The sequence below is a fragment of the Rhinopithecus roxellana genome, chromosome 9 (genome assembly GCF_007565055.1).
Source record: "Rhinopithecus roxellana isolate Shanxi Qingling chromosome 9, ASM756505v1, whole genome shotgun sequence".
In the NCBI taxonomy this organism is placed as follows: Eukaryota; Metazoa; Chordata; class Mammalia; order Primates; family Cercopithecidae; genus Rhinopithecus; species Rhinopithecus roxellana.
The window spans coordinates 133,800,939-133,825,857 of NC_044557.1; the positions used below are offsets into that span (position 1 = coordinate 133,800,939).

General features: G+C 37.5%; 1 protein-coding gene across 17 annotated transcripts in view; it reads right to left on the reverse strand.

The window, feature by feature from the left end:
* CSPP1 (centrosome and spindle pole associated protein 1) overlaps positions 1-24,919 on the reverse strand; it is a 131,894-nt gene that overhangs the window by 29,667 nt on the left and 77,308 nt on the right. For 14 of the 17 annotated variants that reach the window (XR_004059278.1, XM_010371598.2, XM_030937824.1 and 11 more), the window contains 7 exons: positions 16,770-16,922; positions 12,614-12,726; positions 8,137-8,286; positions 7,595-7,741; positions 5,101-5,205; positions 2,957-3,023; positions 2,252-2,369 (listed from right to left, as the gene is read on the reverse strand). Coding sequence is in view for 16 of the 17 variants with exons in the window: in XM_010371598.2 (XP_010369900.1) it covers positions 2,252-2,369; positions 2,957-3,023; positions 5,101-5,205; positions 7,595-7,741; positions 8,137-8,286; positions 12,614-12,726; positions 16,770-16,922 (853 nt within the window). In the remaining variant the exon portion in view is untranslated. The remainder of the gene's footprint in view (positions 1-2,251; positions 2,370-2,956; positions 3,024-5,100; positions 5,206-7,594; positions 7,742-8,136; positions 8,287-12,613; positions 12,727-16,769; positions 16,923-24,919) is intronic. The other 3 variants (XM_030937822.1, XM_030937825.1, XM_030937820.1) reach the window with 1 other exon arrangement.

Consider the following 24,919-nt stretch of genomic DNA (forward strand, 5'->3'; position numbering starts at 1 on the left):
ATGGCGTAAACCCGGGAGGCGGAGCTTGCAGTGAGCTGAGATCCAGCCACTGCACTCCAGCCTGGGCGACAGAGCGAGACTCTGTTTCAAAAAAAAAAAAAAAAAAAGTAAATATAGAAAAAAAAGCACTACCTCTCGATTACTTAGAACTTATTGACCTACTATAGGAGAATTACTGAATCACTGAAAATTACCACCTTGGAATAACATTTCATTATCTAGCCAATCTATATCATGAAATTTCCTCACCTTGTTCACCTTGTTTCAATATTCCTGGAGAATACAAACAAAAATCTAAACAAAGCGTAATTAGGAAAATTAACGTGCTACATTAAAATCCTACACATACTGGATTACAGTCAGAGACATCGGTACGAACTTAATATATACAAATAGATATAGGAACAATTATAGATATGTTTGTATTTATGACTTAGTATACATACATATATTATCCAGAGGGCCTAGAAGCAGTGACACCCAGCAATAAACAGACCCAGCTTATCTGGTTTCTAAATACATTCTCCAAAAGGAACCAGGGCTCCTTGGAGAAATAGCTGATTCTAGGGATGGGGTAGGGGAAATACAAGATGATCCTGAGGCATCTGGAAAGAAGTCTTCAAAAAATGAAAGGATGGGGACATGTCAAAGAGACACAAGAGCCAACCTGAAAGAGCTCCAAATGGCCAAAGTTGGAACAATTTGTGAAACAAAATAATGTAGCACTCACTTATAACCCAAAGTGTAAGATAAATATACATGAGATGACAGTAATAAATAAATGACTGAATAAATAAATAAATGGAAGAAGAGACAAGTCTTTCTTATGGAAGAATTCTAAAAACTATATGTGGGTAACCCCCTGTTCCAAGAGATGAAGCTTAATTCCACCCCTTTCTCACTCTTGCAGGTGTGCTAGATTTAGTGATTTGTGACCAAATAATAGTTAACTTTCTAGTGGAGAATCCTGGCAAACAGTACTTTAACCAAGGTTAACATTTCCAGAGGTATCATGTGGATATCATGTACCCTTGATACAATATGATGTCAGAACAGTGCCTGTGCTCTTCTTTCCAGAAACTCTTAATCCCAGTCTAATAATCAGAAAACATCAGACAAATCCAGACTAGAGAAGGAGGCATTCTACAGGATACCTGGCCAGTGCCCATGTATACTTTCACAAGAAAAATAAGAAAAGACTGGGAAACTGTCCCAGACCCGAGGAGACTGGGAGACATGACAACTAAATGCAACGTGGTACATCTTGTATGGGGCCCATGAACAGAAGAAGAACATTAGTAGAAAACTGGAGAAATCCAAAGAGTCTCAAATTTAGTTCATAGTAATGTTCTAATATCAGCCTCTGAGTTGTGACAAACATACCATGGTAATACAAGACGTTAACAATAGGGAAAACCGGATGAAGGGTGTACAGAAATTCTATGTATTGTTTGCAACCTTTTTTTTTTATTTTTTTGTGAGACGGAGTCTCGCTCTGTCGCCTAGGCTGGAGTGCAGTGGTGTGATCTGGGCTCACTGCAACCTCCACCTCCTGGGTTCATGCCATTCTCCTGCCTCAGCCTCCTAAGTAGCTGGGACCACAGGTGCATGCCACCACACCCAGTTAATTTTTTGTATTTTTAGTAGAGACGGGGTTTCACCATGTTAGCCAGGATGGTCTCGATCTCCTGACCTCATGATACGCCTGCCTTGGCCTCCCAAGGTGCTGGGATTACAGGCGTGAGCAACCACACCCAGCCTGCAACTTTTTTATAATCAAAATTATCCCAAAATAGAAAGTTTATTTTTAAAAAGAGAAAGAAAGAAAATGTGGTAGTTATCTACTATGCTGATTTTACAACCTACTAAAACACTGCAAACTGAAGTTTGAAGAACACTGCTTTAAAAATTTATGACTCCTGGCAAAAATGATCAGAAATGTTTGGTAGCCTGTAAGTGATTTTGTTGAAAAAAAGTATTTCAGAAAGCTACGTTATTAATGGAAAATATAAAAAAACAGTTCTAAAATGCAACTACTGCCTGTAATTATTCCAACCCAGAAATTTCCATTCCTACAACATGAATCCCCTTGAGAACTGAATTTCTACAACGGATTTTGTAAAAGACAAAGAAAAGGAAAGTAAGGAGATTCTAAGTAAGATGAATTAGTCCTGTTCCCAAACTGCAAAATTACTGCATAGGTGAAGTAAAAGAACTCAAGAGAAAACAAAAAGTGCAATTCTAAACTTGCCTGATAGGAATTTCATCATCACTGTCCATGTGTAGCAATCGCTCTTGTAGACGCCTCTCTTCACTACGAAGTTGTTTTCTCATTTCTGATAATTCCATAATTACATTTTTTTTCTCCTCTGCAAATTCCCATTGATAAGTAAAACACGACAGGAATAAGAACAAAAAACTAAACATTAAAACACAACCTGACTAATAATAAAGTGAAACTGCTCAAAGACAATTTTATGAAAGATATTTTAACATTTTATATATACACACATACACAGATCATAATTATGAATGTCATTAGGACCCATAAGTACATTTTTTATAATATAGGAATTTCAGAAGCGATATTCTTGTGGGAGGGCAACTATAAAGGAGAGGCACAAGGAAGTTCCTTTATGGTGATGAAACAGTTCTGTATCTTGATTGCAGTGGTATTCGCACAAATTGTGCATGATAAAAATGCACAGAAATACACATACATAAATGCATGTAAAAAATGGTAAAATCTCATGGTCTGTGGAGCACACCAATGTCTGCTTCCTGGCTATGAGACTGTACTACCTAAGATGTTACCCCAGGGGAAAGTTGGAGAAAGGGTACACAGCACCTACCTCTCTATACTGTTTCTGTAGTTTTCTATGAGTTTATAATTAATTCAAAATGAAAAGTTAAAAAGGAAAATACTCTAGGTAACAGGTTTAGTAATTAACTCTACCTTCTGCACGGAGCTGATTTTTCCTGGCAGGTACCGGGGGTGACTGTGCCCTGGACGTGGAACTTTCCTGTTTAACAATAATGACAAAGACATGCTCAGTATGTCTTCCCTACACAGAAGTTTGAAGGGAGTAATTTTTTGAAGGATTTACATGTAAAGGAAACCAAACTCCACACTATCCTACCTCCAAAACTTGTATCTATTCTAGAGTATATCTACCATGTGTATCTGTTCTTCCTTCTCAACACAATGGAAGTGTCCTTGCCTCTACCCAAAGAGAATCCCTTCATCTGTACTCTGTATCTGATAACTGACTCCCATTCTCCTCCGATTATTCTTTTTTTCCAACCTCCTCTCTCCAAGCACCTTCCTCTCAGCCTATGTGTAAAAACCTCTCCCTTTCTTAAAAAAAAATTTTACCTCACCCTTCATTGCTCACTGTCTCCTGTCCATTCCGTCCTTCCTTTCACAGCTGAGCTTCCTTAAAGAACAGTAAAAGCAGTACTTTTGGGTCTACTGCCTATTCTCATTCACTTCTCAACACACAGCTATGGCCTTTGCTTTCTCACACTCATCACTCCAACAATACTGCCCTCACCAAAGTCATGAAGTGACCCCCAAGTGACATATTCAGTGGGCATTCTACTTGGCCAGTCGCAACTGCCATCCTCTCTCACCCTCTCTCCATTCCTTTCCCTGCTTCTCAAATGTTGGTAATTCCCCAGTATTCTATTCTCAGCCTCCTTTACTTCTCTTGTAGACACTCATCGTAGACAATGGTACTAATTTAACAAGCACCAATATATCGATGATGTCCAGAACTACAAATCGAGTCCAGAACTCATTCTGCTGCCACAATTCATATTTTCTTTTTTTTTTTTTTTGAGACGGAGTATCGCTCTGTCGCCCAGGCTGGAATGCAGTGGCCGGTTCTCAGCTCACTGCAAGCTCCGCCTCCCGGGTTTATGCCATTCTCCTGCCTCAGCCTCCCGAGTAGCTGGGACTACAGGCGCCCGCCACCTCGCCCGGCTAGTTTTTTGTATTTTTTTTAGTAGAGACGGGGTTTCACCGTGTTAGCCAGGATGGTCTCGATCTCCTGACCTCGTGATCCGCCCGTCTCGGCCTCCCAAAGTGCTGGGATTACAGGCTTGAGCCACCGCACCCAGCCCACAATTCATATTTTCAACTGCCTACTCTATACAACCCTCACCAAAAACTTGAAAGTTATCATAGACTCCTACCCACCACACACTCAACAAATAGTACTACTATGTCTCTGAAATGTATCATAAAGCTGTCACACCTTCTCAGTGTCACTGCCTTTGTTTGGGTCCTCAGTCTCACATCTTGACTTCTGCAAAAGTATCTTATCTCCATGTTTAGTCTTGCCCCACCTCCAAAACTTATCTCCACACCATTGCCTGAAAAAACATTATACAAAAGTGGCCATGTCATTCCCCTACTTAAATATTACAATGAATTCCCATGCATTATCTACCACAGACATACTAAATCAGAATCTCAAAGGGTGGGATTCAGAAACATGTTCTTCTGACACATTTCTTTACCTATTCTGGTAATTAGTCTGTCTGGAATCTACCAGCCTATGGAACAAAATCAAAGCTCTTAGCACTCCATACAGCATGCCACACATGTTCTGACATCCACCACCTCTGCTGCCTTAATGCACAGGCATCATCAGGCCAGACTACACCATGGAAGATTCTCCACATGTGCCATGAGCTTACATTGCTCTCCACTACTTTCCACAAGCTGAAAATCCCTCACCCTCCTCTTCAAGGCAAATTCCTGCATATTCTTCAAGCATCAACTTGAGGATCAATCTTAGAACATTTTCCATGTTCTCTTTTCCTTGTAGTTCAATCTAAAGTATAACAGACTTCATGAACATATCTACAGCTAGCTAGCCTGAGGGGCTAAATTATCGTTCATCAAAAGAAACTTCAGGGCGCCAGGCACTATCAGTTACAATCGAAGCAGCAGGCAAATTACTGTAGATACCACCTGTATTTCAAATCTGAAAAAATTTAACCTATCCAAATATAATGAAAAAGAAAATTTCATTCAATCCCCCATCCAAAATAACTGAGCTAGGATGAACAAATAAAAATGAAAGTACATACATGAATAAAGGAACGTATGATGCTGTCAATCGAAGGAGGTCTTTGGAGTTTGCTTGCAATTTTGTTCTGAAGGGCAGGAACTATAGGAGAAGGCTGTCTCAAGCGCTGAAAAATTTTTAAAATTTAAGAGCATAATGGCTTCATCACACTCACACACATACACACACACACACACCCCTTATAGTTAAGAAAGTCATCTAAGAAGTTTAGATTGTTATTGCTTTTATTTAATAAAATGTTTTTTACACAAGTCAGAAATTCAATTACGTAAGATCAAACATGTTGGTTATGATAAACATAAATGGATTTAGACATCTTTATTAAAACAGTATGATTGTCAGATTAGGATTTAAAAAATCAACAAACTCAAGTAAAGCAACAAAAAAGAAAAAATATAACAAAACTAAATCATCTTTAGTAATAAAAAGATACCATGACAATACAAAAAAATTAAATAACAAAATCCTTCTTCTGGAAAACAATACAAATCAATCTCTAAGATCTAGATCTAATCACTAACAGCATCATGGATGAGGGACTTTTCAAGATCACAATGGGGTTCTACATTTCAAGTTATAGTGTATTAAACCTTACAGTCCAAAAACTTCATTGTAAATACAACATAGACCTTCTAAAGCCCTGTAGAGGACGCAGCAAACAAGCCATAGTACATACAACAAAAGACCAAAAAGCTCTCAAGGAAGAAAAACACAAAAAAAGTAGGAAATGCAATTAATGCAATCAAAGACATTAGTTTTGATAAACATAAATGGATTTAGATATCCCTATTTTAAAAGATTAGGCCGGGTGCAGTGGCTCATGTCTATAATCCCAACACTTCGGGAGCCAAGCAGGCAAGTCACCTAAGGACAGGAGTTCAAGACCAGCCCGGCCAACATGGTGAAACCCTGTCTCTAATAAAAATTAGCCAGGTGTGATAGTTTGAACCTGTAATTCCAGCCACTGGGGAAGCTGAGGCAGGAGAATCACTTGAACCTGAGAGGCGGAAGTTGCAGTGGGCCGAGATTGCACCACTGCACTCCAGCCTGTGCAACAGAGCGAGACTCTGTCTCTAAATAAATAAATAAATAAAATAAAAAGATCATAACTCAGATTAGGATTTTTAAAATTCAACAAACTAAATATAGAAGTTAACTAAATGAAAAATACGGTGACACAAAGGTAAAACTGAAGGAATAGACAAAAATATACATCAGACATACATAAATTTAAAAAATGACAGTAATGTTAATTTCAGAAAAGCAAATGCACTAAATGGGATAAAGCTGATTTAAAACTTTATGGTACTTTACAATTAAATTATAACATCATAAAAGTATATATTGCTAAAAAAACAACATTTTTAAAAAGCATAAGAAATTGCAAGAAATATAATTATGGGAAACTAACAATTCTCTTTAATTCTTTTTTTTTTTTTTTTTTTTTTTTTTGAGAGTCTCACTCTGTCACCCAGGCTGGAGTGCCGTGGTGAGACCATGGCTCACTGCAACCTCTGCCTCCCAAGTTCAACCGATTCTCCTGCCTCAGCCTCCTGAGTAGCTGGGACTACAGGTGCCCACCACCACGTCTGGCTAATTTTTGTATTTGTTAGTAGAGATGGGGGTTTCACCATGTTGCCCAGGCTGGTCTCGATCTCCTGGTCTCAAGTGATCTGCCCGCCTCGACCTCCCAGAGTGCTGGGATTACAGGTGTGAGCCACCGCGCCCAGCCTCTTTCATTCTTAAATGATGAATTTTACAATAAAAAATTATCTGTGAGGCAGAGTGCGGTGGCTCACGCCTGCAATCCTACCACTTTGGGAGGTTGAGGCAGGAGGACAACTTGAGCCCAAAAATTTGAGATCAGGCTGGGCAACATAGCAAGACCTGGTCTCTTAAAAAAAAAGAAAGAAGGCCGGGCGTGGTGGCTCATTCCTGTAATCTCAGCACTTTGGGAGGCAGAGGTGGGCGGATCATCTGAGGTCAGGAGTCTGAGACCAATCTGGCCAACATGGTGAAACCCTGTCTCTACTAAAAATACAAAAATTAGCTGGGCATGAAGGTGTGTGCCTGTAGTCCTAGCTACTCGAGAGGCTGAGGCAGGAGAATTGTTTGAAAGAATATATATATACACACATATATTAAAAAACCACTCTCAATTTCTGTATTAGTCTTTTCATGAACTATAACAAACAGTTCATGTTGTACTGTCTGCATACCATATTCTTAGGTGGCGCCACATACACCATGGGAACGAGACTAAGAATGGTTGAAGTAAGTAAATTCATTACCTTCAATGGACAGAAAATACCAACAAAGCACAGTGACAGTACCTCATATAGAAAGTTCGTACATTGTGCCCAGATTACACAGTAAGACAGAACAGGAACAAAGGCACCTCCTCCTCTTTTCCCCCTTTTCTAACAGCTACACAACTCTCATAGTGAAAGTGGGTTAAACTATGGGTTTGATTGACATTTTTGTCTGAAACTTACCTTTGTTTCTTCCCCAATCAAATTATCTCTTTCATAGTAGTGCTGAAGTTGTAGGTTATATTTTTCTTCTTCTTCTTTCTTCTTTCTTTCTGCTTCTTTTTGTCTTTGTTCAGCTAACCGAATATGCTCTTCATTTTTTAGTCTTTGCTTTAAAATAGAAAAATATGCATTCCGTATACTCCTTCTACAGTACATTCAAAAATGTGCTGCCTTATTTTTCTGATAAAATGAGATAAAGATATAGATGACATGATACAGTGTTCTTTAACACAAGCTGTCTGCTTAAAAATAAAATACTAGGCATCTTTTATAAAGTCTTCAGTCAGCCTACATCTATTTTTTTAAAGTCATCACTTATCTCCTTTCTTAAATTACCCTTTGACCTTAATAAAATAATATCCAATGAATGGATAGTGATCTCATATTTTCTAAATGTACTCCAACACTGTTCTCCTTTATAAGTAACAAATACCTTTTCAAGTCAAAATAAAGATTTCACCTTCAGACTAAGTAGTAAAACACAATAGGGAAAAAAGATGTACCTCCTCCTCTTTCTCCCTTTTCTTTTCCTGTTCCTCTTCATACTCCTGCTGAATTCGTGCCCTCTGTTCTGCAAGCCGTCTTTCTTCTTTTTCTTCGGCAATTCTCAGTCTCTCTCGCTCTGCTTCCTCTCTTTGTTTCTTTTCCTCAATCTAAAAAATTAAACCTAGTTATTTCTCTTGTAAAACTATTGAAAAGTTAGAACATCACTTATTTTTTTTTCTGATAGCGTACAAACTCAACATTTGCACCCTCCTTTTACATGTTCCTCAATTTTTCAGTCTCCTGTATTTTCAGGGAGGCTACATGATTTACTGGACTGTTAAAAGCTTTGAGTTAAATTCCAGTTCCACCAAACAGACTGTGTGACCTTAAGAAACTTGCTTGTCCTCAGTTTTCTCTTTTTTCTGGTAAACCGTTATTAATGCCTACATCTCAAAGGAGTGCTTAAAAAATTAAAGTGAAACAATGTAAGGAACATAAAAGTTCCTCCTATATAGAAGGTTCTAAGCAACTAATTCATGATTATATTATTTTATAGTGATTGCTGCTATTATATGTCAAAATTCTTGGAATTGATTATTATTCTAAAATAACAGTGAAATTAGTATTTTAGTATTCAATCATTTTTTAATGCAAGAGCCACTTCTCCCAAATGCCCTTTGGTTCTTTCCTAACTATAGAGGTTAATGGAGAAATAACTAACACTATTAGGTGGAGGCGGATTTAGGTCACAAGGACTCATAATTAAGTTTCATCTTGAATGCTACCCGGAGTCTGCAGTGTTGAGTACTCTAGAGTCTAAGATTTGAAGGAAAGAAGGCTCTAAGAGAGAGATAGTCCACACCCCCAGTGAATGAGGCAGGGAAGAATGGCAGCACCGGAATCAGGTATTCATGTCTCTGGTTTAAGGTTATCAACAAATTTTAGTTACCCTTAGGTATGGATCATACAACTCAGCATATTTTTGTTTTTCTTGTCTGTACTTCCTCTAGCTTCAAGGTTGCTCTATCTAGTGCTGCTAAGTTTTGAGCTATAAGAACTTTAATCTGGCTGGGCACAGTGGCTCACCTGAGGTCAGGAGTTCGAAACCAGCCTGGCCAATATGGTGTAACCCCATCTCTACTAAAAATACAAAAACTAGCCGGGCGTGGTGATGCGTCCCTGTAATACCAGCTACTCAGGAGGCTGAGATGGGAGAATCACTTGAAACCAGGAGATGGAGGTTACAGTGAGCTGAGATTGCGCCACTGTACTCCAGCATGGGCGACAGAGTGAGACTCTGTCAAAAAAAAAAAAAAAAAGAACTTGAATCTTCTAACACATCCTATGATTTTATATACTAGGGCTTTTTCCAACACTTCTTTCTCACAACATGATTAAATATGCACAAGCCTAATATTTAGTACTTTTAGTTAGCAATTTGCATGCAATCACTTCTTTAAGTCCAATATGCCTAAAGAAAACATCATTTATAATTCATCAAAATTTCATATTCAATACTCAGTTACCCTTTCTTCCTACTCCACAGAAAAAAAAATCACATTCACAGGGGTCACTTCTCCATCAAAATCAAAGAATTCTAATTTTTAAGCTATTAATGGATCATACACCTAACGGAGCCAAAGTTCAGTGCCAACAGGAATGCTAGACAAGTGTTCAACAGCTTTCTGGTCTGGAAAGCAGGGAAAGCTATCTTCTTGTCACGGTTTTCCAATTACATAACACAAAATTGCTTCAGAGTTCTTAAAAATATTTTATTGTTAATTATTTTTAAAGCTGTGATAAAAAATGTCAACAATTCACAAGTGTTATTAATATTCACCAAATTTTAACAGCATGAAGACTTCTGATGCATTAATTTGAGCTAACTGTAGAACTTACCTGTACAGACCTCAGGCTAAAGCTTTTCTTACATAACATCTTTGTGCACAGATTTGAACATTTCATAATATTTGTTTTAACAAAAGTTTTGGATACTTTTTATCTGACATTATATTGTTGATAGTAATAATAAATATCATTGATCTATTTTACATTTTCTTAGAATAACATGTTAGGTTTTGTCTCAGGTGGGAGAAGAAATTTTTAAGAGGCTGCTGAAAGAAAAATTTAAAAACCATCATCTGAAAGCAATCCATTCAAAGATAAATTGAGGGTTGACAGGGTGGAAGAACTGAAGGTTGAAACTAAAATAGTTAAAGCTTCCCCCATTACCATAGCTTTTCTAGAGGTAAAGACTTCCTAGTGAATCCTATAAATAGAAGTGTGATATCCACAGATATTATACTTAAAGTCTGGAGACTTGGATTCAAGTAATGGTGTCACAATTTGCTAGCTCTGACACCCTGGGCGAGCCTGTTAGTCTGTGTATTAGTTGTAGGTTATTAAACAGAGGTAATAAAACACCCCTTAGAGAAATTTGAGGTTAGATGAGATACTATATGTAAAAGGATCTTACGAACAATAAAAGGCTATACAATTTTAATATTTTTTTGGCTGAATTCTACCTTAGACCATGGTAAGAACTGCTAAGCATTAGAGGAGGCACTTAAATTTTGACCTGCTGTCATGGTCAATACCACATGGTCCTTTACGTTCAACAGGGACTCCAAACTCTCAACTTGCTGCTACCTGACTTGAGTGCAAAATATTGGGACCTCTGATACCAGTCTCTCACATTCAACATCTATATTGTTTCTGTTGAACCTTAAAAAGGACTTTCCATCAATTTCCACTGTCACCCACGCTAGTAAAATGTCCCTGCTTCCAGTCTTTTTAATCCTGTTATAGTACCTTAAACAGTGATGTCACATCAATCATCCTTTTTTCACTCTGTCGCCCAGGCAGGAGTAAAGTGGCATATCTTGGCTCACTGTAACCTCTGCCTCCTGGGCTCAAGCAATCCTCCCACCTCAGCCTCCCGAGTAGCTGGGGTGACAGGCACACACTACCATGCCTAATTTTTTTGTAGAAATGGGGTTTCATCATGTTGCCCAGGCTAGTCTCAAATTCCTGTGTTCAAGAGATCTGCCCACCTTGGCCTCCCAAACTGCTGGCATTACAGGTGTGAGCCACCACACCCAGCCTAATATCAATCATCCTTAAAGGCTATATCCATTACGTAACTGCCTTATTTAAGAGTCAAGAATAATTAGGATTAAAAAGAAGATATGTTTGAGAGCATCTGTTTAAGAGTTTGGGGTTAGATTACATAATCTTAAATGTTAGGTTCAAGAGTTGAGATAATTTCTGTAGGCAAAGAAAAGCTACCACCAGATTTTGAGTAAAGAAGAATAGCAGGTGAAAAGTCATATCAAAGGAGGATTAACCAGGCCATAAGATTAATATGACACTGGTATCTAAGTGTGAGTGTGAAGCGGAGGGAGTTAAGGAAATAAGAAACTGTGAGTCCCTCATGGGCAAGTATCTCACATTCATCTCAGGCTCCACCCCTAGGACTCAGCCCAGGGTACACCCAGTATAGGAGTAAGTCTGTTTGCTTCATAAACATCGGATGTTCAAGTGTCTTCCTTTGGGAATAGTCTGGGCATTTCTACTATGTTAAATGCTACTTACCAATATACATAAATGGGGCAAATACTTATAAACTGTGATTATCTTAAATCTAATTTTTATTTATTTACAATCTGTAATAAGTCAAGAATATCATTTGGAAAAAATACATTGATTTTCTAATAACTTACAAATCTCTAGAAAGATGCACTCTCTGCCTAATAGATGAATATTTTAGTAATAAGTCAGTTTTTGAAATCTCAGCCTTCTTTGATTTAAAATTAATGATTTAGGCTGAGCGTGGTGGCTCACACCTGTAATCCCAGCACTTTGGGGGACCAAAGTGGGCAGATCACTTGAGGTCAGTAGTTCAAGACCAGCCTGGCCAAGATGGTGAAATCCCGTTTCTATTAAAAACACGAAAATTGGTTGGGTGCGGTGGCTTATGCCTGTAATCCCAGCACTTTGAGTGGCCGAGGTGGGCAGATCATGAGGTCAGGAGATCGAGACCATCCTGGCTAATACGGTGAAACCCCATCTCTACTAAAAATACAAAAACTTAGCCAGGTGTGGTGGCAGGCACCTGTAGTCCCAGCTACTTGGGAGGCTGAGGCAGGAGAATCACTTAAAGCCAGGAGGCAGAAGTTGCAGTGAGCCAAGATCTCACCACTACACCCTAGTCTGGGTAGACAGAGCAAGACTTCATCTCAAAAAAATTAAAAAAAAATTAATGATTTAATAAAATAAAGATTAAGTCAACTACTATACTTAATACATCTGCTTATTTCCTTGAAACAAGGAAATAATAACTTTTGTACTACTGGTATCTGATCTGATATAAATTAGATATTTTAGATAAAAGTATGACATTTTAGAATTTAGTATTTATCCTGGAGAAAATCTTTGCAAGTTTTGTTTATTAAAATCTCATGAAACTTTGAAACTGATCAAATAGCATTTCACCTGAAAACGAAGAAAATTCTTGTATAATTCTTGCTGTTTAATCTGAAGTTCAGTTGGAGGCTCACCAAATACATTTCCCCGAGCAAAAGGAGAGCTCTGTGTTTGCATATGACCTTGAAAGAAATATTTTGCAAAAAACATACTATTAGCCAATGCTTAGAAAATGTAGCAGTTAAAGAATGAACCGTTTGCTAATAAATTCATTTTATTTTTTAAAAAGTCCAGAGATTAAAATCAGAAGAGGAAGGTTGAGATTAGAATCTGAAGATCAGGTGAACAGTAGTAAGAGAAAGAAAAATGGCAAAACTAAAATCAAATTAACAGTTAACAAAATCAAATAATACCTGAAAGATACAAAGTAAACATAAAAGCTAACAGCTTAAACAACCCTCATTGCAACAAAGGCTTTAAAATAGAATTTATGGAGAGAAAAAAAGTACATATTTATGTTCTTCAGTATATGAATATCCTTTACTTAAGAATATTGCTTAATAACATATAAAATTGTTTTTAAAAATCAGTAATTTCAAAATTCTTCCCAACAATTTAAATGACAGAATAGAAAGTCAGCTTTGAAAAACATATTTAACAAATTAGAATGTGTCTTGTTGTAATAGTTTTTATTTTTAAAACTATCAAATTAATGAGATATAAACATGAACAAAAATTTTTTATTATATATTACCTATAAATTTATAGTATTGTATATTCTTGGAATGGAAAAAACTATTTCATAAAAGCAATTTGAAAAACAATTATACCCTTAGAGTCTCTTTGAATGCAGACAGGAAAAAAAATGACATTTAAATTTAAGCCTCACATAACTTTTTATATTGAGTTTCTGACTCATTCTTTATACCATTAAACTAAAGCATGTATTTCTTTTTTCTTTTTTTTTTGAGATAGAGTCTTGCTCTGTCACCCAGGCTGGAGTGCAGTGGCATGATCTCCGCTCACTGCAACCTCTGCCTCCCAGGTTCAAGCGATTCTCCTGCTTCAGCCTCCTGAGTAGCTGGGACTACAGGCGTGTGCCACCATGCCTGGCTAATTTTTTTTTCTTTTTGTATTTTTAGTAGAGACAGGATTTCGTCATGTTGGCCAGGCTGGTCTCTAACTCCTGACCTCAGATGATCTGCCCACCTTGGCCTCCAACAGTGCTGGGATTACGGGCGTGAGCCACTGTGCCCAGCCTAAAGCATGTATTTCTCACATGCAGTTTTGTATAGGCAAACTGCTTTGCAGTTCAGGTACCACTCAGGTCTATTTTGCTTTTGTATTTAAATTTATTAATGCTTATTTGAACAGACTGGCAGAAAGCCAAATCAATACTTAAACATTATGAATACTTTTTTCCACTAGAAAATTTTCCTACTGAAAACACCTTGAAGGCTATTTTAAATTTTATGCTGTGGTGGAAACAAACTTGAGTAGCATGTTTCACCATGATGCTCACTCCTGTTCTAAACCTTTGGGGCAATTAGAGAAGAAATATCATTAGAGACAGACAAGAGAAGTCCTTTTATAAATGAATAAACTATAAAAGGAAAACCAGAGCGAAACACTTGCTATATACAAAGAAAGCAGAAATGTATCTTGGCATGATAATAAGCCAAAAAAATAAATTTAAGCCATATTCATATTAGACTTCATAAGCCACAGCTCATCTAAAAACCATAAAGAAAAAATAATGAACATTATAAAGGGCATCAGAAACAAACCTAATAAAGATAAAATATTAGAGGATAAGGAAACTTAAACACATGTTGTAACATTCAATTTTCAGCTATATTCAAGTTCCTGCAGGCTTTTAAAATGTCAAATGCTACATGTATGCAAAGATATGTGTGTGTGTGTACATACATACACACACGCACTCATATATATATATATATGGCATAGCACAAAATTAGGTAGATTTGAATCATTTCTTGCATTGAGAAAGTTTATTTTAGATTAATTAATTCTTTCTTTTTTTCTTTGAGATAGAGTCTTGCTCTGTCACCAGGCTGGAGTATGGTGGCATGATCTCAGCTCACTGCAACCTCCTATTCCCAGGTTCAAGCGATTCTCCTGCCTCAGTCTCCGAAGTAGCTGGGATTACAGGCGCATGCCACCACGCCCAGCTAATTTTTGTATTTTTAGTAGAGACAGGGTTTCACCATGTAGGCCAGGATGGTCTCGATCTCCTGACCTCATGACCCACCCGCCTCGGGGCCTCCCAAAGTGCTGGGATTACAGGCATGAGCCACTGCGCCCAGCCAATTAATTAATTCTTAGGGAAGGAAAGTCTAACTCAAGGAATTTCAATTCACAAAAAAGGGAAGTTTTAAACATTTCATGGTTTTTTAAATTCAATTCTTAAACAGAACATCCTGGCAACAATACCAGCATAAAAACCTGGCAGTGGTACAGAAAGGTTATAGGCAACAAATTTTGCTGTGCGTGTTTAATCATCAGGCTTATGCTTTTGGGAAGGGGTCATGGAAATTGATGATTTTCTGGTGTTTTTGCTTGGTGTGCAAAGCTAGATGGCTAAAAAGTGTTATTACTAAGATAGAGAAAGTTCTAGGCTGAGTCAGAACTACAAACGATACCAGGTACAGAAAAAAAGGGTAGAGAAAGACTCTTTATGGCACTGAGATCTCAATACAGACTACTAGAAGCAGCAGCAAATGAGAAAAATATCAGAAAGAAGTCAAAATTCTCTCTTAGCAGCAATAATATGAAAAGGTGTTTTGATGTTCTTACTACACACTATTATAAATTAAAAGATCCAAATCAATAATATTGTCAAAATCAAAGGTTCCAATTTTAGTGCTCTAAAAATCAAAACTGGATCCAATAAAATCTATTGTAGAACAAATAAAGCATTTTCTCATAATAAGAAAACACTGGTACAAGTTGCCCATGAAAACAGTAAATAATCCATCTCTTAAAGTGTTCAAAAAGGCTACAGATACGTGTGCCACCATCAAAGCCTTGAAAGATGCAGGGGTATGACTCTAATCACAGCTCCCCATTTCACTTATCTGTTCAGCCAAAAATCAGGGTCAAAAACAAAAAAGACTGATGATCAGTCACAAATATTTTAGAACTTCCTAATGAAAAGGTTTTTTCTAGTCTAAAATCAAAAGTTCTGTGAAAGCACAAAGTCAAATTTTGTAATGAATAAATGGCCAGTTTTATAGGCATCAAAATATAGCGTGAGGTGGTGTATTAAACTTTATTTTTAAATATATAACACAATTTAACATACACTTGACAACTTTTCCTGGTATGTCATAAAAAAGATATTGAATAATTTTCATCTTACAGAATTTTTGATTAAAGGATATTAATCGTAAGTCAAAGATAAGTAGTTCAGAGGCATGTAACCAGGCGGTGGCTCACGCCTGTAATCCCAACACTTTGGGAGGCGAAGGCGGATGGATCACGAGGTCAGGAGTTCAAGACTAGCCTGGTCAAAATGGTGAAACCCCACCTCTACTAAAAATACAAAAATTAGCCAGGCGTGGTGGCAGGCACCTGTCTGTAATCCCAGCTACATGGGAGGCTGAGGTAGAGAACTGCTTGAACCCGGGAGATGGAGGCTGCAGTGAGCTGAGATTACGCCACTGCACTCCAGCCTGGGTAACAAAGTGAGACCCCGTCTCAAAAAAACAAACAAACAAACAAACAAAAAAAACCCACTTTGCTTCATTTCTTTGTACACTGTTGTTTTACAAGGGAGGGTAAATGATTACTAAAACAAGCAAAAAATGAACTTCCCTGTACAATTTATCATATCACAATGACACTTTTTCACTAATTCAAACAGCTATGGATATAAGATGCAAATTGTGTATGTGTGTAAAAAGAGTGTGTGATTTTAAGAAATGTCCCCCACTAGCAAAATAAAAATGTTAGCAGCAGCTAAAGGATACATAGCAAGTTACAAAGCTGAGAAGAAACACAGTACTAAGAAGTAACCTTTCCCCATTCACCCTTTTTCCAAAGTAACTATGAAGAAAAGGTATTTTATGAATCGTGTGTTATGCTTCCTGTATCAGAGCAGCCAAGTTCTCAAGATCCCAGTAAGAAGAACTTAGTCAAAGAACATAAATGTTACTGAACAATTTCAGAATTGTTAAAAAAAAAAAAAAAAGTGATTAAAAACCTGAGCTTTTATTTGCAGCATCTTCTAGGTTCTCAGCATTTGAAGTGGCTAAATTTGGATCTAGAGATAGAACAGCCCTTTTATCTTCGTATGTTCTTGCATCTGGGTTATGGTAGGCATCTATATTTTGTCTGTGCATCCTATTCAAATCGGCTGAGAGGAAAAAATAAGCCATTTATTTCAATAAACACATTTCTATAATTGGCATGCAAAACATATTTTCTTAAAATAGGGAGTCAGAAAGAAAAACAATAGGACAAAGTTGGGAATAATTCAATGATATGTTGGTGCCCTGAAAAGAGAAACAAAATTATAAAAACTTTTAAGATTTTCAAAAAATAACCCTTTAAAATAATCTCAATTAGCAGATAAGGATACATAAATCTTTAACAAAACATAAAAACCGTATTACCAGTATCTATGTTACTTCAGAACTTAGAATTTCTTTCACATAGAAAAAATACAGCAATAATTTAAAACAACTCATAGTGAAATTTACCTGTCATCCATCTCCTAATAACATATAATCATGTGGAGTAGCATTTTAAAATATATTCACAAATTACTTGGCAATCCTCCCTCAAAGGGTAAAGCTAAATTCCATTCCCCTTCAGTGGTGTTCAGAGTTAATAACTCACTTCTTATGACTAGCATGTCGCAGTATATGACTTCTGTATATGACTTCTGAGGCTACCTCATAAAAGAAATTATTTCCACCTTGCTTATCTGTGGATCATTCACTCTGAAGAAAGCCAACTGCCATATCATAAGTACACTAAGGGAGCCCTATGGAAAGGCCCATATGACAAGGAACTAAGGCTTCCTGAGCCATGTGAGGGAGCCATATTGAAAATGAATCTTACAGTCCCCATCAAGCCTCAGATGACTACTGCCATGGTCAACACCTTGGACTCCAACATTATGAGGGAGCCTGAGACAGAACCACCCAGCTAAACCACTCACAAATTTCTAACCCTCAGAGCTGCAAGATAATAAATGTGTATCATGCAAAAACACCAAGTTTTGGGTTAATTCTTTACATAGAACAGATATCGAATACACACAGCAAAAATCTGAGCACCTAGAATTGGGTCAAACAACCAATCTCAAAAACAGAACTGAATGATTACAGAACTTAAAGCTTTAATAAAATAAAAAGTAGCTGTTTTCCATAAAACAAACAAACCAAAAAACTGGAACAGTATGGCAGCACTGAAAGTGAACTTAAACCTGGATATAAGAAGTATTTATCAGGAAGCCTGTTATGTTCAAGAACGTATTTTGAACATGAATCACAATTAGAATTCCAGATAGAACATGGCAAGCAATACATAAATGTTACAAAAGAGAATGGGAGTTCAGAATCAGGAAGGTTCACCTTGTTACAATATTTAGGGCAGCTGGGACTTGGAAAATGTATAGGAGCTTCACAGATGAAGATAAATGGGGAAGCATAATAGAGAAGTACAACAATGTGAGAAAGCACTCCAAGCAGGTAAAACATGAAGAGTGTTCTGGCAACATTAAAGCCGTCCAGCTAGACTAGAGCATAAAGCACATATAACAGAGCAATGGCAAGTAAGACTGGAAACCACACAATGGATACGTATTCTGGAATATCCTAAAACACATGCCAATGGCTCTCAATTTTGTTCTGTAGAAGGTAATGGAGGTAGTTCTGGTTGTTACAGAAGTGGGATTAATATATTAGTCTGGCCGGGTGTGGTGGCTCATGCCTATAATCCCAGCACTTTGGGAGGCCAAGGAGGGTGGATCACTTGAGCTCAGGAGTTCAAGACCAGCCTGGGCAACATGGTGAAATTCCATTTCTACTGAAAATACAAAAATTAGCTGGGCATGAGGGCATGCAACTGTAGTCCCAGCTACTTGGGGGGCTGAAGTGGGAGGATCACTTAAGCCCAGGAGGTGCAGGTTGCAGTGAGTCAAAATTACATCACTGCACTCCAGGCTGGATGACACAGTGAGACTCTGTCTCAAAAAAATAAAAATAAAAATAAAAATGGTTGAGGACAAAGAAAAAGATTTAAAGATCAATCTGTAGGGAAGACATAAAGAGTAACACAGGAGTAAAAGAGATGACATGGAAGAGAATGGATGAAGGTATGAGAAACACACAAGGTCAGATGACATATTTCAAAATTAACGTAATTTAAAATATATACACTTACCTATAGAGTAAAATTCTAATTGATGGCTCATAAAATAAATCTCACAAACTTAAAAACACTTTAGTCATTAAAAGTATATTCTCTCCAGCTGGGTGCAAAGGCTCATGCCTGTAATCTCAACACTTTGGGAGGCTGAGGTGGGAGGATCATTTGAGGCCAGGATTTTGAGACCAGTTGGGTCACACAGTGAGACCTTGTCTCTAAAGACATTTTTGTAATTAGCTGGGCATGGTGGCATGTGCCTGTAATCCTTGCTACTGGGGGGGCTCAAGTGGGAAGATCACTTGAGCCAGGGAGGTTGAGACTGCAGTGAGGCCTGATCGTGCCACTGCATTATAGCCTGGGAGACAGAGCGAGACCTTGTCTCAAAACAAACAAACAAACAAAAAAAAACAGAAACGTATATTCTCTTACTAAAACAGAATACAAACTAGAACTGAATAAAAGAAAGCTCTCTGGAAAATCCCCTGATACTTGGAAACTTTTTAAGTCCACTTTCAAATAACTAACGGGGGTTAAAGAAAAGTCACAAAGAAAATCAGAAAACTGAATGAAAATTAAAACATAACACACCAAAATTTGTGACATATAGCTAAAACAGTACTCAGAGGGAAATGTGTAGCATACTTCAATGCACAGAAAATAAGTAAGGTCTCAAACCATAATCTAAGCATCAACATTAAAAAATTAGAAAAGGGGGCTGGGCATGGTGGCTCACGCCTGTAATCCCAGCACTTTGGGAGGCGGAGGCGGGCAGATCACAAGGTCAGGAGTTCGAGACCAGCCTGGCCAGTATGGTAAAACCCCGTCTCTACTAACAATACAAAAATTAGCCAGGTGCGGTGCATGCACCTGTAGTCCCAGCTACTTAGGAGGCTGAGGCAGGAGAATCACTTGAATCCGGAAGGCGGAAGTTGCAGTGAGTCGAAATTGCGCCACTGCACTCCAGCTTGGGCAACACAATGAGACTCTATCTCAAAAAAAAAAAAAAAAAAAGAAATTAGAAAAGGGAGAAAAGTAAGCACAAAGCAAACTAAAGGAAGCAAATAGTAAAGATAAGAGCAAAATCACTGAAACAAGAAAAAAGCGGAGAAAAAAAATCAATGAAAAATTACAGCTGATTCTACGAAAAGATCCATAAAGTTGATAAACATCCAGCCAGCCAGATTAAGAGAATATACAAATTACAAATATCAGGAATGAATGAGGAGCCATCACCAGAGATCCTACTAACACCAGAATAAAAAAGAAATATTATGAACAACATTATGACAATAAATTTAAAAAATGAATAATTTCCTTGAATGATTCAAATGACCAAAGCTCACATAAGAAATAAACTGAATATCTCTTTATCTATTAAATAAAGTGAATTCACAGTTTAAAACTTTCCCAAAAAGAAAATTCCCCACCCGGATGGCTTCACTGGTGAATGCTTTTTTTTTTGAGATGGAGTTCCGCTCTGTCATGCAGTGGTGCAATCTTGGCTCACTGCAATCTCTACCTCCTGGGTTCAAATGATTCTCCTGCCTCAGCCTACTGAATAGCTGGGACTACAGGACCACATCACCACACACAGCTAATTTTTGTATTTTTAGTAGAGATAGGGTTTCACTGTGTTGGCCAGGATGGTCTCAATCTCTTGACCCTGTGACCCACCTGCCTCAGCCTCCCAAAGTGCTGGGATTACAGGCGTGAGCCAACACACCCAGCCTTCACTGGTGAATTCTAAACACAGAAAAAACATTTCCCAGCTAGGCAAAGTGGCTCACATCTATGTATTCCCAGCACTTTGGGAGGCCAAGGTGGGAGCATCACTTGAGCTCAGGAGTTCGAGACCAGCCTAGGCAACATAAACATAGTGAGACCCTGTTTCTACAAAAAATAAAAAAAATTAGCCAGGTATGGTGGCACATGCCTGTAGTCCCAGCTACTCAGGAAGTTAAGGTGACAGAATTGCTTCAGCCCAGGAGGTTGAGGCTGCAGGGAGCTGTGATTATGTCACTGTACTCCAGCTTCTGTGACAGAGCAAGACTGTGTCTCAAAAAACAAAAAAACAAAAAAACAAACAAACAAACAAAAGCAAAAGAAAAAACATTTCCCAGTTCATGTTATCAGGCCAGAATTACCCTGATACCAAAACCAGACAACATTATAAAGCAATAAAAACCAGAATATCTTATGAGCCTAGATGCAAACATCTCTGACAAAATACTAGCAAATCAAATTCTGTAAGATGTATAAAAGACAATAATACAGCTTGGTTTTTCCCAGGAATGCAAGATCCATTGAACATTCAAAAATCAATCAATGTAATTTATCACATATCAGAAGGGTAAAGAAACCACATTATGATATCAATAGATGCAGAAAAGCACCTGACAAAATTCAACATACACTCACAATGAAACCTCTAAGCAAACAAGGAATAGAAAATCCTCAATGGGATAAAAGAAAAATTGACCAAAAGCTGACAGCTAACTTAATGGTGAAAGATTGCTTTTCATCTGAAATCAGAGACAAGACAAAGATGTCTGTGCTCATGATTTCTAAACACTGTACTGGAGTTCTTAAACAGTGCAAAAGGCAATTAAAATAAATAGAAGGCATCACATTGGAAAGAAATAAGTAAAACTAACTCTACTGACAGATGCTATGATTGCCTACATTAAAAATCAAAGAATCTACAAAAAACTAAAACTAACAAGTGAGCTTAGCAAGCACACAGACTACAGACAACAGCAAGCACACAGACTACAGTCTGTGTATCTGTAAATATACAAAATTTACCTGTATTTCTATAGACCATCAACGAACAAATGAATTAAAAATTTTTTAGTGTAACGTTTTAAAATAGCTTCAAACCACATGAAAGATTTAGGGAAATAACAACATACATCCAAGATCTGCCACCAAAAACTACAAAATATTGCTGAGAGAAATTAACTAGAAGCAATAAATGGATATACACTGCCCACTCATGGATCAAGAGGCTCAATGTTATTAAGATGCTGGCTGTCCCAATATTATCTATACAGTCAACGGAATCCCAATGAAAATGCCACCATGCTTGACATGACAAAGTAATAATAATAGTAATAATTACTTACTATAACTTATTATTTACTTACTATAACTTATTACTAAATAATAATATTACTATATTACTATAGTGATAGTAAAATATGCAAATAAGTTAAGTTGTCAAAAGATCTTGAAACAGCTGGGCACAGTAGCTCACACCTGTAATCCCAGCACTTTGGGAGGACTAGGCGGGCAGATCACGAGGTCAGGAGATTGAGACCATCCTGGCTAACATGGTGAAACTCCGTCTCTACTAAAAATAGAAAAAATTAGCCGGGCGTGGTGGCGGGCTCCTGTAGTCCCAGCTACTCAGGAGGCGGAGGCAGGAGAATGGTGTGAACCCGGGAGGTGGAGCTAGCAGTGAGCCGAGATCGCGCCACTGTACTCCAGCCTGGACAACAGGGGGAGACTCCATCTCAAAAAAAATTCTTGAAAAAAAAGAACAAAGCTGGAGGACTCACATTTTTCAATTTCAAAACTTACTACAAAGCTATAGTAATCAAGAGACTCTGATATGGGCAAAAGGATAGACATATAGAGCAATGGAACAGAGAGAGAAAGAGACAGAGAGACTGAGAAAGAGGAATCTCACGGATTGGAGGAGACTAAAGAGACATGAACTAAATGCATTATAGGATCCTGGACTACAGCCTAAAATAGAATAAGGATATTAGGAAAAAAAACAACAACAAAAAACGGGTAAAATTCGAACAAGGTATGTAACTTAATTATCAGCACTGTATCTAGGTTAATTTCTAGTTTTGATCATTGTGCCATGATTATCTAAGATGTTAACATCACGGGAAACAAGGTGAAGGATACTCTCTACACCATCTTTGCAACACTTTTAGGTCTTAATTTCACAATAGAAAATGTTTTTTTTAAATGAGGCATCACTGCACTTTCAGTAAAATAAAAGCTTAAAGATGCATAATTTCAAGTTTTGATGAAAATTCAGAGCAACTAGAAACCTCATACTTTTCTGACAGGAATGCAAAATGACACAACAAAATTGGAGAATGTTCTGGCAGTTTCTTACAAAGTTAAAACACTTACTATTCAACCCAGCAATTCTATTCCTAGGCACTTACCCAAAAGAAATAAAAATTTATAGCCGGGCGTAGTGGCTCAAGCCTGTAATCCCAGCACTTTGGGAGACCGAGACGGGCGGATCACGAGGTCAGGAGATCGAGACCATCCTGGCTAACATGGTGAAACCCCGTCTCTACTAAAAAAATACAAAAAACTAGCCGGGCGAGGTGGCGGGCGCCTGTAGTCCCAGCTACTCCGGAGGCTGAGGCAGGAGAATGGCGGGAACCCGGGAGGCGGAGCTTGCAGTGAGCTGAGATCCGGCCACTGCACTCCAGCCTGGGTGACAGAGCGAGACTCCGTCTCAAAAAAAAAAAAAGAAAAAGAAAAAAAAGAAATAAAAATTTATGTTCACACAAAGATCTGTAAGTGAATGTTTCTAACAGCTTTATTTATAATAGCCTTGAACTGTAAACAGCCCACATATCCATCAACTGCTAAATGGATAAACAGCTATGGTACCTCCAGACAATGCAATACTATTCAGTAATAAAAAAAAAAATAAGCTACTGACATATGCAACAACATGGATGAATCTTACAAACACTATGCTAAAATACAAATGTCAGAAAAAAGGCAATATTTTCATGCCAGAAAGGAGATCACAGATTGGCATGGGTGGACGAGTAAGTAAAAGAACTAACTAATCATCCTTTTAATCAACTGGAACTATGAGATACCATCTTTCAAAGTGGTTTTTAATTTTATCATTTAATTTATTTTTATTGACATTTTTCTTTTGGTGTATATGTTTTAACATTTGACATGGATAGTTTCATATAAAGTTTCAAATAAAAACCTGAATAAAGAACTTTAATGAATAGAGAACTGAGAAAGACAACAGAATAAAGTACTGTACAAATAATTAAAGTGAGAAGTATTTACTTTAAAAGGGGCGACACTATCTTACAGTTGCATGAATAACACATTTTTATATTTCATTAACAACTACTATGGCTTATAAAGAGGTATTCTTAGGTAAGATAAGGGTTAAGATTCAATTTTATTAATTTCTTTGGAATAAAAGATCAAAAAAAGAACAACAGGAGTAATTAGAAAAGTCAGCAGCAGAATTAAAGTTAGCCAAGATAATGAACAGACGTTATATGGTCTTAGTCATCACTAGGCTCTATACTACATATTTCAAATGTAACTTTCCCGCCTTCTCTAAAATGTAGTAGCTACACTGGGTGTTACTGGACAGTTGCTCATGTCCGTAATCCTAGCACTTTGGGAAGCCGAGGTGGGGGGATCACCTCAGGTTAGGAGTTCAAGACCACCAACATGGTGAAACCCCATCTTTACTAAATACACAAAATTAGGCGGGCATGGTGGCACATGCCTGTAATCCCAGCTACTCAGGAGGCTGAGGCAGGAGAACTGCTTGAACCCGGGAGGCGGAGGTTGCAGTGAATTGAGATTGCACCATTGCACTCTAGCCTGGGTAAAAGAGCGAAACTCCATCTCAAAAAATAAAAATAAAAATAAAATGTAGCATCCACATACAAAATAAACTGATAACTCTTTTTAAGTGATGAGTTTACTTGCTTTGAAAATATCATTGAGTTATACTGTATTTGATAAAATAGTATGCCTTTTCTATTTCATGGCATGAAGATGGCATTAAATAAGCCAACTAAACATTAATATTAAAAATTGAAATCTAAAAAACATTTTCTCCATGCTCATGAAGTCAAGCAATTCTAAAATAATGTTTTATAACTCAATAACCCAAATTTATCCTACTCACTTGCACCAATTAAAGGCATACAGAACACCATAATTGTA